The sequence below is a fragment of the Perca flavescens genome, chromosome 7 (genome assembly GCF_004354835.1).
Source record: "Perca flavescens isolate YP-PL-M2 chromosome 7, PFLA_1.0, whole genome shotgun sequence".
NCBI classification, from domain to species: domain Eukaryota; kingdom Metazoa; phylum Chordata; class Actinopteri; order Perciformes; family Percidae; genus Perca; species Perca flavescens.
The window spans coordinates 37,756,464-37,770,835 of record NC_041337.1 but is presented as its reverse complement, the minus strand read 5'-3'; the positions used below and the strand labels follow the sequence as shown (position 1 = coordinate 37,770,835).

General features: G+C 44.4%; 1 protein-coding gene across 1 annotated transcript in view; it reads right to left on the bottom strand.

The window, feature by feature from the left end:
• LOC114559337 (myosin-7B) overlaps window positions 1–14,372 on the bottom strand; it is a 49,390-nt gene that overhangs the window by 16,448 nt on the left and 18,570 nt on the right. The window contains exons 22-31 of the mRNA XM_028583922.1: window positions 13,266–13,436; window positions 12,966–13,050; window positions 10,720–10,962; window positions 9,796–9,972; window positions 8,702–8,847; window positions 7,875–7,965; window positions 6,673–6,830; window positions 3,426–3,657; window positions 1,305–1,431; window positions 368–486 (exon numbers count right to left, since the gene is read on the bottom strand). Of these exons, the coding sequence (XP_028439723.1) occupies window positions 368–486; window positions 1,305–1,431; window positions 3,426–3,657; window positions 6,673–6,830; window positions 7,875–7,965; window positions 8,702–8,847; window positions 9,796–9,972; window positions 10,720–10,962; window positions 12,966–13,050; window positions 13,266–13,436 (1,549 nt within the window). The remainder of the gene's footprint in view (window positions 1–367; window positions 487–1,304; window positions 1,432–3,425; window positions 3,658–6,672; window positions 6,831–7,874; window positions 7,966–8,701; window positions 8,848–9,795; window positions 9,973–10,719; window positions 10,963–12,965; window positions 13,051–13,265; window positions 13,437–14,372) is intronic.

Below are 14,372 nucleotides of genomic sequence, written 5' to 3'. Positions count from 1 at the left end.
CACATCTGAAAAGTGCCGCTTCTCAGCCGGATTACGTCTCGCCATGTCGTGAATTGTAGGGGCGAGGCCTCAAAACCCAGAATATATTGGGGCGTGTTATTCTAATGACGATCGTTTTCAGCCGCGGTGTTTATCAAGGGCAGGTATTGCGTACACCTGGATTTCAAAGGTACGCACAGCTTCATAAATCAGGCGGTGAGAGGAGTGTAAGCATAATCTTACGCCAACATATACGCCCGTTTCTACGCAAGAATGATAAATGAGGGCCATTGTGTTTTTAACAGGAACAGTTGTTGTCAAGGGCAATGCAAGATAGCTTAGTTTCCTTAAACGTGTCCTCATCGGCTTGGTGTGTCCGGGCCTTTACCTTGCTCTCCTCCTCCAGCTGCCTCTTCAGATCTTCAAAGTTTTGGCAAACTCCGGCCTTGGAGCGCTGGAGCTGATTGATCATGGCGTCCCGCTCCTCCACACGCCGGCTGTACTCGGCTAGAGGAACAACACGGAGAGGCGGGTAAGTCGAGGCCTCATCTTAAGATTCATAAACTACCAGAATACTGACCCGAATATAAGTTACAAAATGTCAAAACACCTAGTAAAAACTGGCAGTCCAAAAGATAATAAGAAAGAAACGCCAAAAACTTTGGAAAAAAAATAAATGACAAAGACGAGAAAAGACAACATTTCGGGGGACAAAGAAAAAAAACGGCAAAAAATGTTGTCTGTCAACATAGGTGCTTGGCGCTCAAACATCCACAGAAAATACTGAGCCCCCACGTGTGCCAGACTGCCAGTAGGCTCCATTCATTTCAAATTAAACATTGCAGTTGGTGCTAAGTGGAGCGTCTGGTTCTGAAATGCAAACATTTTTTGACTACTTCTTTTTTAAAGGCTGTGCGCCTGCGTGAGCACCCACGGAGGAAAACATAAATCAGCGCCAATGCCTGTCACCATATTGGTTAGGGCCGGCTCTGTGGGAATGTTCATTGAAAAGTCTAGACCCCAAATATAAGACTACCCCACTTTTTCAAATGTATTTCGTGGAAAACTACTCTTATATTCGAGCCACTACGGTATTACTTTATTATTACTTTATATTTAAGATACATTCCTAACCTCATGCCTTTCAGGTGTGAATACATGTATTCATTCTCTTGTTAACTCATGTGTTGATGGTTGTATTATGGGCTAGAAAGGTTTATGATAGAGATTTGTGATTATTGTGTGTGTGTGTGTGTGTGTGTGTGTGTGTGTGTGTGTGTGTGTGTGTGTGTGTGTGTGTGTGTGTGTGTGTGTGTGTGTCGTACCGGTCTCTGTGAGAGCTCGCGCTTTCTGAGCCGAAGCTTCAGTCAGCTGTCTCTGCAGATCCTCCGCTCGGCTCCGGCTTTCATTCAGCTGGTCCTCAAAAACCTTGCACATCTTCTCCACAGTTCCCTGCACACACACACACAGAGACACACACACACACACACACACAGAGACACACACACACACACACACACACACACACACAGAGACACACACACACACACACACACACACACACACACACACATACACACACACACACACAGACAGACACACACACACACACAAACACACACACATACATACACAGAGACACACACACGCACAGACACACACACACAGAGACACACACACACACACAAATGAGGAGAAAGTTTGTGTTAAAGGCTGTTGGCATGATCCTTTAAAGGTCCCATGACATGGTGCTCTTTGGATGCTTTTATTTAGACCTTAGTGGTCCCCTAATACTGTATCTGAAGTCTCTTTTATATAGACCTTAGTGGTCCCCTAATACTGTATCTGAAGTCTCTTTTATTTAGACCTTAGTGGTCCCCTAATACTGTATCTGAAGTCTCTTTTATTTAGACCTTAGTGGTCCCCTAATACTGTATCTGAAGTCTCTTTTATTTAGACCTTAGTGGTCCCCTAAAACTGTATCTGAAGTCTCTTTTATATAGACCTTAGTGGTCCCCTAATACTGTATCTGAAGTCTCTTTTATATAGACCTTAGTGGTCCCCTAAAACTGTATCTGAAGTCTCTTTTATATAGACCTTAGTGGTCCCCTAATACTGTATCTGAAGTCTCTTTTCCCAAATTCAGCCTTGGTGCAGAATTACAGCTAATAGAGCCAGTCCCACAATGAGCTTTCCTTAGGATGTGCCATTTCTGTGTCTGTAGCTATTGAGGAGGAGAGAGGGGGGGCCTTGACCAACTGCCACTTTGCTCGTTTGAAAGCGATGATGTCTCTCTCTCTCTCTCATGGGGGGGGCAAATTCTCTGGGTGGGCAATGCACAGAAAGGGGAGGTAACCTTTCTCCTTATGACGTCATAAGGAGAAGATTCCTGATTGGTCCATCTGAACTTTCATTTTCTCAAAGGCAGAGCAGGATACCCAGGGCTCGGTTTACACCTATCACCATTTCTAGACACTGGGGGACCATAGACAGGCTGGGGGAACTCATATTAATGTTAAAAAAACCTCAAAGTGACATGTTCATGCCATGGGACCTTTAATGAGCCGTAGATTAAGATAGTTGGCATGCTTCTCTAACGAGCCCGTAGTTTTGTGGCGGTTACCTTGCTCCTTTAACGATCCGTAGTTTCGTGGCGTTACCTCGCTTGTTTAACGAGCCGTAGTTTAAGACGGTTACCATGCTCCTTTAACGAGCCCGTAGTTTGCTGTTAACAAGCCCGTAGTTTGCTGTTAACGAACCCATAACAGCCCGTAGTTTGCCAGCGGTTACCTTGCTCCTTTAACGAGCCCGTAGTTTGCTTGTGGTTACCTTGCTCCTTTAACGAGCCCGTAGTTTGCTGGTGGTTACCTTGCTCCTTTAACGAGCCCGTAGCTTGCTGTTAACGAGCCCGTAGCTTGCTGTTAACGAGCCCGTAGCTTGCTGTTAACGAGCCCGTAGTTTGCTGTTAACGAGCCCGTAGTTTGCCGGCGGTTACCTTGCTCGTTTAACGAGCCCGTAGTTTAAGACGGTTAACATGCTCCTTTAACGAGCCCGTAGTTTGCTGTTAACGAGCCCATAGTTTACTGTTAACGAGCCCGTAGCTTGCTGTTAACGAGCCCGTAGTTTGCTGTTAACGAGCCCGTAGTTTGCCGGCGGTTACCTTGCTTCTTTAACGAGCCGTAGTTTTGTGGCGGTTACCTTGCTCGTTTAAAGAGCCCGTAGTTTACTGGCGGTTACCTTGCTCGTTTAACGAGCCCGTAGTTTACTGGCGGTTACCTTGCTCGTTTAACAAGCCCGTAGTTTACTGGCGGTTACCTTGCTCGTTTAACGAGCCCGTAGTTTAAGACGGTTAACATGCTCCTTTAACGAGCCCGTAGTTTGCTGTTAACGAGCCCATAACAGCCCATAGTTTGCTGTTAACGAGCCCGTAGTTTGCCGGCGGTTACCTTGCTCCTGGCCAGCTGCTCCAGATTGGCGGCCAGGTCGTCGGCCTCCAGCCTGAACTCCACCTTCTCCTTCTCGGCCTTCAGTTTGGCTCTCTGCAGCGCGTCCATCTGCTCGCTGAGCTCGGCCACGGCGTCCGAGTGCTTCTTCCTCAGAGCCACCGAGGTCGCCTCGTGGTGAAGCCCCGCCTCCTCCAGCTCGCGCCGCATCTTCAGGAAGTCTGCTTCCCGCTTCCTGTTTCACACCAAGGCAGGTACAATATGGAGAAAGAAAAGAATTACAATTACAACAAAAATTAACAAAATAGTCAAACATTAAAATACTGAAACATCCAAAAAGCATAAAAAAAAGTCAAAAACATTAAAAAGAAACTTCAGAAAAAAACGTTGAAATGTAAAAAAAACTAAAAAAACATCGAAAGAAATGTCAAACTTTAAGAAGAAACGTCCAAAAACCTTCCCAGGCATATAAAAAACTTCAAAAAGCGTAAAGAGAACCCACATTTGGTGGGTTGGCGGTGTTATAGCCCTGCATATAGATTTACAGCCCTGCATATAGACATACATAAAATATATATATATATATATATATATATATATATATATATATATATATAATATAAATTGGTCTTAATGCCTTAATTAAAAAAAATGAGGAAAAATCCAACCTTTAAGGACACCAATTTTCTTTCTGAATGAATAATGTATCTTAAATAAATAAATGTTCTTCCTTAGAATACAGGGGGCATAAGTCAGTCCACCCCTATGTTAAATTCTCATAGAGGCAGGCAGATTTTTATTTCTAAACGCCAGTTATTTCATGGATCCAGGATACTATGCATCCTGATAAAGTTCCCTTGGCCCCCCACATCATCACATACCCTTCACCATACCCCCCACATCATCACATACCCTTCACCATACCCCCATACCTACAGATTGGCATGGGGTACTTTCCATAAGATCATCTCTCAATGCAAATCAAACCAGCTATTAGGCTAACATACATAACACAATGCTAATCTCTAGGTATGGTGAAGGGTATGTGATGATGTGGGGGGTATGGTGAAGGGTATGTGATGATGTGGGGGTATGGTGAAGGGTATGTGATGATGTGGGGGTATGGTGAAGGGTATGTGATGATGTGGGGGTATGGTGAAGGGTATGTGATGATGTGGGGGTATGGTGAAGGGTATGTGATGATGTGGGGGTATGGTGAAGGGTATGTGATGATGTGGGGGTATGGTGAAGGGTATGTGATGATGTGGGGGTATGGTGAAGGGTATGTGATGATGTGGGGGTATGGTGAAGGGTATGTGATGATGTGGGGGTATGGTGAAGGGTATGTGATGATGTGGGGGTATGGTGAAGGGTATGTGATGATGTGGGGGTATGGTGAAGGGTATGTGATGATGTGGGGGGTATGGTGAAGGGTATGTGATGATGTGGGGGTATGGTGAAGGGTATGTGATGATGTGGGGGTATGGTGAAGGGTATGTGATGATGTGGGGGTATGGTGAAGGGTATGTGATGATGGGGGGTATGGTGAAGGGTATGTGATGATGTGGGGGGTATGGTGAAGGGTATGTGATGATGTGGGGGTATGGTGAAGGGTATGTGATGATGTGGGGGTATGGTGAAGGGTATGTAATTATGTATCCTGGATCCATGAAATAACTGCCTCTATGAATTTAACATAGGGATGGACTGACTTTAGTGTCCAGCAGTTTAGATATTAATGGCTGCGTGTTGAGTTATTTTGAGGGGACAGCACATTTACACTGTTATACAAGCTGGACACTTTTTTTGATTGCTAAACAACAGTGGGCACAACTGGAGTCAAGTGTGCAAAACTCTAACTCCAGTCTGCACAGCAGCAGTTCATGTGGACCAAACTCTAGTTGGTTTCTCATCGCTTGAACACAGTTTTCAGAACTCTCCACACTTATCCCATGACTTTAACCTCAACCTGCACAACACTGTAGATTTACAGCACTTTGTTCAAATGCTAACACACTGCTGTCAGAACTGTTAACCACACATTCAACACAGAAGAGATTTCAGTCTGGTGCCTATCAAACACTGCTGATTGGGATTTTAGCTGAAAGCCTCAGCAGGTGTCTAGTTTTAGACTAGTTAGTGAACATATATGGTATTTATACAGAGAAAGCTCAGAAAGACTTTTTTTGTATATAAACACCAAATAAGAATGAAACAATTCTACACTGAACTGTTTGAGAGAAACCGGTAAAAGAGCAAAGATACCAACATGTCCAGGTAAGATGTCTGAGGTTATGTACACAGATATAAAAAAAAGTGAAAAACACTATATCTTTACAATAGTAAAACTGCGTTCTTACTGTTTTTCAGAAAGTAATGGCGGTGAAAGCAATAGAAACACCACATTCATTAGTATTTATAGATGATGAAGACATCCAATGTGATGAAGAAAACCTGCCACATGATGCTTGAGAGAGGCAGGATTAGTCACACTATTCTTTGGTACTGTTACGTATGTACCTTTAGTTTTTTTACCCAGTAATTCCATAAATTACTAGAGACAAAATACTTTATTGAAGAAAACTGATGATTTTCATTCCTTCTTGTTTACCTTATGTAAAAATTGGTATGTTATACAATCTATATTTTTTCCTTAAATAAACTATTGAGTAGTTCAAGTCACTCAAATTGTTCAAACTGTAAAGATGAAAAAGTTTGTATTTTCTGTATTGGTGTTTGATGCTAGTGTTTTTACCCTCAGTGTGTTCTGAGTGACAGTGTGTGTTATCTCAGTGTGTGTATGTGTGTGTGTGTGTGTGTGTGTGTGTGTGTGTGTGTGTGTGTGTGTGTGTGTGTGTGTGTGTGTGTGTGTGTGTGTTATCTCAGTGAGGATTGTGCATAGTGTTTGGCTGCACTGAGCCTGATGTGAACTGTTTAGCTCAGGTGACTGTAGGTAGTGCAGACTGTAGTTTGAGTTTTGCACGTTTGTGACTCCAGTTGTGCCCACTGTCGTTTAGCAACCGGAAAAAACTGTAATACTTTACATTGTAGCAAAGTGTAATTTTTTCAGTGTCCCATTAAAAGATATAATGAAATATTTACTAAAATGTGAGGTGTGTATTCACTTTTGTGAGATACTGTATGTTAAAGTCTGGATAATATATGTTCTTTGTATATCTGGAGTTGTAACAAAATAAATTTCCCCCTGGGATTATTAAAGTATTTCTGATTCTGATATTTAAACTGTGACCTGTTGAGAGCGATGTGAGCAGCAGATGCCCCCCCAGCCTCCTCCAGTTTCTCCCCCAGCTCCTCCAGCTCTCGGGCGATGTCGTTCCTCTGGCGTTCAGCTTTGGAGCGCCACGCTCGCTCCGCATCCAGGGCCTCCTCCAGCTCCTCGATACGAGTCTGAGGGAGCAAGTATTCACATTACTGCAGTAAAAGTACTAATACCACACTGTAAACAAGTTCTGTATTTCTGCTGTGTGTGTGTGTGTGTGTGTGTGTGTGTGTGTGTGTGTCTGTCTGTGTGTGTGTGTGTGTGTGTGTGTGTGTGTGTGTGTGTGTGTGGGTCTGTTTGTGTGAGTGTGTGTGTGTGTGTGTGTGTGTGTATGTGTGTGTCTGTGTGTGTGTGTGTGTGTGTCTGTCTGTCTGTGTGTGTGTGTGTGTGTGGGGTCTGTGTGTCTGTGTGTCTGTGTGTGTCTGTCTGTGTGTGTGTGTGTGTGTGTGTGTGTGGGTCTGTGAGTGTGTGTGTGTGTGTGTGTGTGTGTGTGTGTGTGTGTGTGTGTGTGTATGTCTGTGTGTCTGTGTGTGTGTGTGTGTGTGTCTGTCTGTCTGTCTGTGTGTGTGTGTGTGTGTGTGTGTGTCTGTGTGTGTGTGTGTGTGTGTGTGTGTGTGTGTGTGTGTGTGTGTGTGTGTGTGTGTGTGTGTGTGTGTGTGTGTGTGTGTGTGTGTGTGTGTGTGTGTGTGTCTGTCTGTGTGTGTGTGTGTGTGTGTGTGTGTGTGTGTGTGTGTGTGTGTGTGTGTGTGTGTGTGTGTGTGTGTGTGTCTGTGTGTGTGTGTGTCTGTGTGTGTGTGTGTGTGTGTGTGTGTGTGTGTGTGTGTGTGTGTGTGTGTGTGTGTGTGTGTGTGTGTGTGTGTGTGTGTGTGTGTGTGTGTGTGTGTGTGTGTGTGTGTGTGTGTGTGTGTGTGTGTGTGTGTGTGTGTGTGTGTGTGTGTGTGTGTGTGTGTGTGTGTGTGTGTGTGTGTTTCTGTGTGTGTGTGTCTGTGTGTCTGTGTGTGTGTGTGTGTGTGTGTGTGTGTGTCTGTGTGTGTGTGTGTGTGTGTGTGTGTGTGTGTCTGTATGTGTCTGTATGTGTGCGTGTGTTTGTGTGCATGAAAAAAAGAAAAGACTCAACATTTGGTACTGAAGTACAGTACTGGAGTAAATGTACGTAGTTACATCCCACCCACCTGCAGCTCTCTGATCTGCTTCTGAAGATGAGTAATCAAACTCAGTTCGTCCTCCAGTTTGGACTGAAGCTGAACCGACTCAAAGTCTTTCCTTCAGCAGAGAGACCGAAAAACAAGTTTGAGTTTATTATAAGGATCCCCAATCAGTTGTAATGTCTTCCTGGGGTCCAAAACAATATTAAATCAGACAATATTCAAACATTTTATGATATGTACAGGAATAAACATAAACTCTTAACATGTTTAAATCAAAATTACAAGGAAACACTGAATAAACTTTGAAAAAACTAAAGTCTGACTCCATCTCACATCCTGAGGGTCCTATCCTGCAGCCCAAAGCCCAAGTTTCCAATCCAGCGCCCACGTCATTTAAATAGCAAATTAAAATAGGTCCCTAGATGTTACAGACAAATCAGACGATGTTTGATAGTTTTAAGTCTTTGTAGTGAATTTAAATCATGTGAACATTGTCAACAACCAATGGGTGCAAAAAGTGGAGAAAAGTTTCATCCCACGGGAGTTTTATGACCTTACACCAATCAACGGAGACGCAGGGGGCCCACCCAACTCTAGCAAGACTCTCAGGATTTCATTCAGATATTATCAGACATTGGTCTGAGACAGAGGAGTCAGATATTAGACATTAGTCTGAGACAGAGGAGCCACTTGAATATTCGTTTGGTATCAGGTCGGCCTAATTTGAGCTTTGTCCTTGTGGAGAAATGGTCTCATCATGCAGGCAGAAATGCTACCACTTAAATCAACCAATCAGATTAAATACAAACGGTTAAATCAAAGTTAAAAACAGCCCACACGTGTTTTCTTACTTCTTGAGTCTCTCGTCCAGCTCTTCCTTCTGGCTCTCCAGCTCCCTCACTGAGGCCTGGGACAGCTTCAGATCCCCCTCCAGCTTCCGTTTGGTTCGTTCAAGATCCGCACGCACCTTCTTCTCCTGCTCCAAGGAACTTTCTACCTGCAGGGAGGAGGGGGGCTGTCAGTGAGCGTTGAACGCTAACAGCTATTGAGTGAGGATAGCATGAGCCACTAAGGACGACTAAGGCCTATATAAAAGAGACTTCAGATACAGTATTAGGGACCACTAAGGTCTATATAAAAGAGACTTCAGATACAGTATTAGGGACCACTAAGGTCTATATAAAAGAGACTTCAGATACAGTATTAGGGGACCACTAAGGTCTATATAAAAGAGACTTCAGATACAGTATTAGGGGACCACTAAGGTCTATATAAAAGAGACTTCAGATACAGTATTAGGGGACCACTAAGGTCTATATAAAAGAGACTTCAGATACAGTATTAGGGGACCACTAAGGTCTATATAAAAGAGACTTCAGATACAGTATTAGGGGACCACTAAGGTCTATATAAAAGAGACTTCAGATACAGTATTAGGGGACCACTAAGGTCTATATAAAAGAGACTTCAGATACAGTATTAGGGGACCACTAAGGTCTATATAAAAGAGACTTCAGATACAGTATTAGGGGACCACTAAGGTCTATATAAAAGACTTCAGATACAGTATTAGGGACCACTAAGGTCTATATAAAAGAGACTTCAGATACAGTATTAGGGGACCACTAAAGTCTATATAAAAGAGACTTCAGATACAGTATTAGGGGACCACTAAGGTCTATATAAAAGAGACTTCAGATACAGTATTAGGGGACCACTAAGGTCTATATAAAAGAGACTTCAGATACAGTATTAGGGGACCACTAAGGTCTATATAAAAGAGACTTCAGATACAGTATTAGGGGACCACTAAGGCCTATATAAAAGAGACTTCAGATACAGTATTAGGGGACCACTAAGGTCTATATAAAAGCATCCAAAAAGCAGCCTGTCATAGGAGCTTTAATATTTCTAAATTTGACACTTGGGTGAGATCTTTTCTTACGTTGTCGACTTGCTGTTCGAGCCGAGCTTTGGCCTTGGCGAGCATGTTGACTTTGTCTTCTTGAGCCTGGCGGTCAATCAGCGCCTGCTGGTGGGCTTCCTGCAGCGCCGCGTTCTCTCTGCTCAGAGACGCGATGGATTCATCCAGAACACACATCTCATGGGACAGGTTCTTCACCTGCAGACACACACACAAACAATATATATATATATATATATATATATATATATACAGTACAGGACAAAAGTTTGGACACACCTCATTCAAATGCGTTTCCTTTTTATTTTCATGACTATTTGCATTGTAGATTCTCACTGAAGGCATCAAAACTATGAATGAACACATATGGAATTATGTACTTAACAAAAAAGTGTGAAATAACTGAAAACATGTCTTATATTTTAGATTCTTCAAAGTAGCCACCCTTTGCTTTTTTATTAATAAGGGACAAAAATTCCACTAATTAACCCTGACAAAGCACACCTGTGAAGGTAAAACCATTTCAGGTGACTACCTCATGAAGCTCATTGAGAGAACACCAAGGGTTTGCAGAGTTATCAAAAAAAGCAAAGGGTGGCTACTTTGAAGAATCTAAAATATAAGACATGTTTTCAGTTATTTCACACTTTGTTGTTAAGTACATAATTCCATATGTGTTCATTCATAGTTTTGATGCCTTATGGGTGGTGGTGTTAATGGAGCAGTGGATATGACACGTGCCTTTGGTTTGGGAGATCTGGGTTCAATTCCCACTGTGATACATCAACCAATGTGTCCCTGAGCAAGGCACTTAACCCCTAGTAGCTCCAGAGGAGTGTGACCTCTGACTTATAGAGCAACTGTAAGTTGCTTTGGATAAAAGGGTCAGCTAAATGACATGTAATGTAATATATGAATAGAGTTATAGGATTATGCTTAACGTACCTTGTTCTCTGCTCCATGTCTCTCTTTCTCCACTTTGGCGAGCGTCATCTCCAGGTCGTCCACGTCTCTCTTCAGTGACATCACTTCCTCCTCCAGCTGGCGTTTCTTGGACGTCATGGTGAGGGTCACCTCCTCCTCATCCTCCAGGCGCTCCTGCGTCTCCTTCAGCTTCGACTCCATGGAGATCTTCGTCTGGATCAGCTGGTTGCAGCGCTCCTCGGCATCCGACAGGTTCTCCTGCTCCTGGAGGAGACAGAGGGAGACACATGGGACAGAGTGAGGGACAGAGACAGGTTCTCCTGGAGGAGACAGAGGGAGACACATGGGACAGAGTGAGGGACAGAGACAGGTTCTCCTGGAGGAGACAGAGGGAGACACATGGGACAGAGTGAGGGACAGAGACAGGTTCTCCTGGAGGAGACAGAGGGAGACACATGGGACAGAGTGAGGGACAGAGACAGGTTCTCCTGGAGGAGACAGAGGGAGACACATGGGACAGAGTGAAGGACAGAGACAGGTTCTCCTGGAGGAGACAGAGGGAGAAACACAGGACAGAGTGAGGGACAGAATTTCTTCCCAGCGAACCGAACCCTACGCTTGCACTCGGCGCGCTACGCTGGTCGCCATAATGACAGTGCCGTTGATTTTGGGAAGGTGTTTACGTAGGGGGAGCGTTCAATGCAGCAGGCTGTGAGAAAGTGGACATGGATCTGGTGAGCAGTAGGCTGTGAGAAAGTGGACATGGATCTGGTGAGCAGTAGGCTGTGAGAAAGTGGACATGGATCTGGTGAGCAGTAGGCTGTGAGAAAGTGGACATGGATCTGGTGAGCAGTAGGCTGTGAGAAAGTGGACATGGAACTGGTGAGCAGAAACAGTTGTTGTTTGGCAGTACTTTCAGTCAAAAGAAGGCCATTCAAGTCCAGCTACATGTTCAATCTGTTCAATGCTGATTGGTCTGGTGGTGGCGAGGACCCTAAACTATACACAACATGGCCGCTGTTACAACATCTGGTCTGAAACATCTGGAAGAATACGAGTTGTGCACGAAGGAATCTCCAGACAGCAGCCAGAATGCAGCAACTTCAGGTACAGCAAAGGAAGGACAGTCCCTGTTTACTTCATTCATGTGTTTACTGGATTCATGGACTGAGGATGGGAGGAGGAGTCAGCACAATCTCAACCAGGGGATTTGGTATTCGGCCCAACCCCAAAAATCTGGATTCAGTGCATTGCTAGTTAAAATAACAATGAAATGCTGCGTTATTGACTTTAACCAGGTTTTTTATTGGTAAATGGCAAATCACTTTCCGCTGCCTCAAAATAGCAATACTCCCAGAATGCACCTGAACACACCTCCCTGTAAGACCAGCACGCCCAGAATGCACCTGAACACACCTCCCTGTAAGACCAGCACGCCCAGAATGCACCTGAACACACCTCCCTGTAAGACCAGCACGCCCAGAATGCACCTGAACACACCTCCCTGTAAGACCAGCACACCCAGAATGCACCTGAACACACCTCCCTGTAAGACCAGCACACCCAGAATGCACCTGAACACACCTCCCTGTAAGACCAGCACACCCAGAATGCACCTGAACACACCTCCCTGTAAGACCAGCACGCCCAGAATGCACCTGAACACACCTCCCTGTAAGACCAGCACGCCCATGGGCCACAGATGGGTGCAGGTGCATTTCCGATTTAAATGATGCGGGTGCTGGACGGGAAACTGACAACTGCGTCAGGCTTAACCCTTATGTTTTCCTCGGGTCAAATTTGACCCGTTTTCAAAGTTTTTTTATATCAGAAAATTTTGGACCTCGATAAAGCGTCGAAAAAGTAAAAAAAAAAAAAAAAAGAAAGATGTTAAAAAAGCAACAACAAAAAAAAATGGTCAAAACTGCAAAAAAACCCATCAAAAACATAAAATATAAGCACCAAAAACATTGAAAAAGTGCCAAAAACAATGGGGAAAAGCTGGTAAAAAAAAATGTCAGAAAAAGCGATTCAAATGTTGAAAAAGTGACCAAAATAATGGGAAAAAAATCACTAAAATGTAAATTACAAAACTTTGAAAAAAGTGCCTGAAACATTGGGATAGGGACAACACACAAGTGTTTTTTTTTTAATGGTTGACGGGAAGACGACACGCGGGTTCAACTAGCAAAGACACTAAGTGCGTCAGGCGTGGCTTGGCTTGGCGCCGGGGGCGAGATAGGACCCTAGGTGTGTTTGACACTTACAGCTTGAAGCTGTAGAGCCAGGTCCTTCTTCTCCTCCACCAGGACCATGTGCTGCTCCTCCGCCTCTCGCCGCTTTAACTCCGACCTGACGGAGAAACACCAGTCAGAAAACACGGAGCAGCAGACAGATGATAGAAAGCACAATCTCAAACTCAAGGGACAAATCCAGCCTCCCCTCTGTCTCTCTCTCTGTCTCTCCCCCCCTCCCCTCTCTCTCTCTCCCTAGTAATACTGACTTTGACTCCACCCCTGGTGTAAAGTCTCTCTGATGTAAGCGTGTCCGGTGGATGGTGAACCGACCTGTCGTAGGCCTCTTTTAACTTGTTGAACTCGTCGTTGAGAGCGGCGAGCTGTTTCTCCACCTGGGCGCTCTTCAGCAGCGGCTTCAGCTTGTAGAACATCATCATCCAGGGCCAGGTCCTCACGGAGAAGAAGGCCCGCAGGTTGAACTGGATCACCGTCACCGCGTCCCTGAGAGACACAGAGACACACATCATGGAACACGCTTCAGCACTTAGGTTAACGTCAGCTGGACAGTCGGTTTACTGGCCGCTGGACTAATAGAGAGAAGAAAGACAAACACTTTCAAATAAAGGAGAACTAAACATCAAATAAACATTGGGGAAAAAAAGTCAAAAAAAGCTTTTAACATTTTTTTTTTTTTTAATGTCAAAAGCGTAAAATATTTCGAGAATAAGTCAGTAATGTTGAAACCACCAAAAGCATCAAAGACCTTTTCCCCCGGGACATCAGGCAACCAATAGGGCTCCTGCACACTGGCTGGGTGGCGTGTCCGTGTTTATTTGGGTTCCCATGGTAACAGGTTAGAGCGTGCACACTGCCTGCGTGACACGCGCGGCTCGAGCTGCACCGAAAACTCGTGCGTGCTAGAAATAGAACCGGCGCCTATTTTTCACGCGACACGGCAGCGTGTTGGAAGCGTTTCCAGACAAAATAGAATAGGAAAAGATGTTTATATGTCATTTAGACACTAATACATTTAATAAATGACATGTTGATGGTCGAGGTTTGGCCATAAATGCGGATATATGAATGTCATTTAAAATAATAATAAATAATTAGATTTTCTAATATGTCACCTGTCAATCCAGAGGGAAATATTCTGTAGCCTATTCTGCCGTCAATATTGCCGACGTTGTCTATGCTGTCGGATCAGTATATATTTATGTCTATATTTATGGGAAACATCCACGTGTCCAGACGAGGCTAGCGGCAGCAGCAGCGCCGCGTCAGACACCTTTCTGGTGGGGAAAGACGTAGAAAACACCACGCAGCCGCCACGCTCACGCCACGCAGGCCGTGTGCAGGAGCCCTTACTGTTAAACCCTGAGAACTGCATCATCCAGCCGACATGTTTTCCCAAACGTATCCAATCCCCTTTACTCA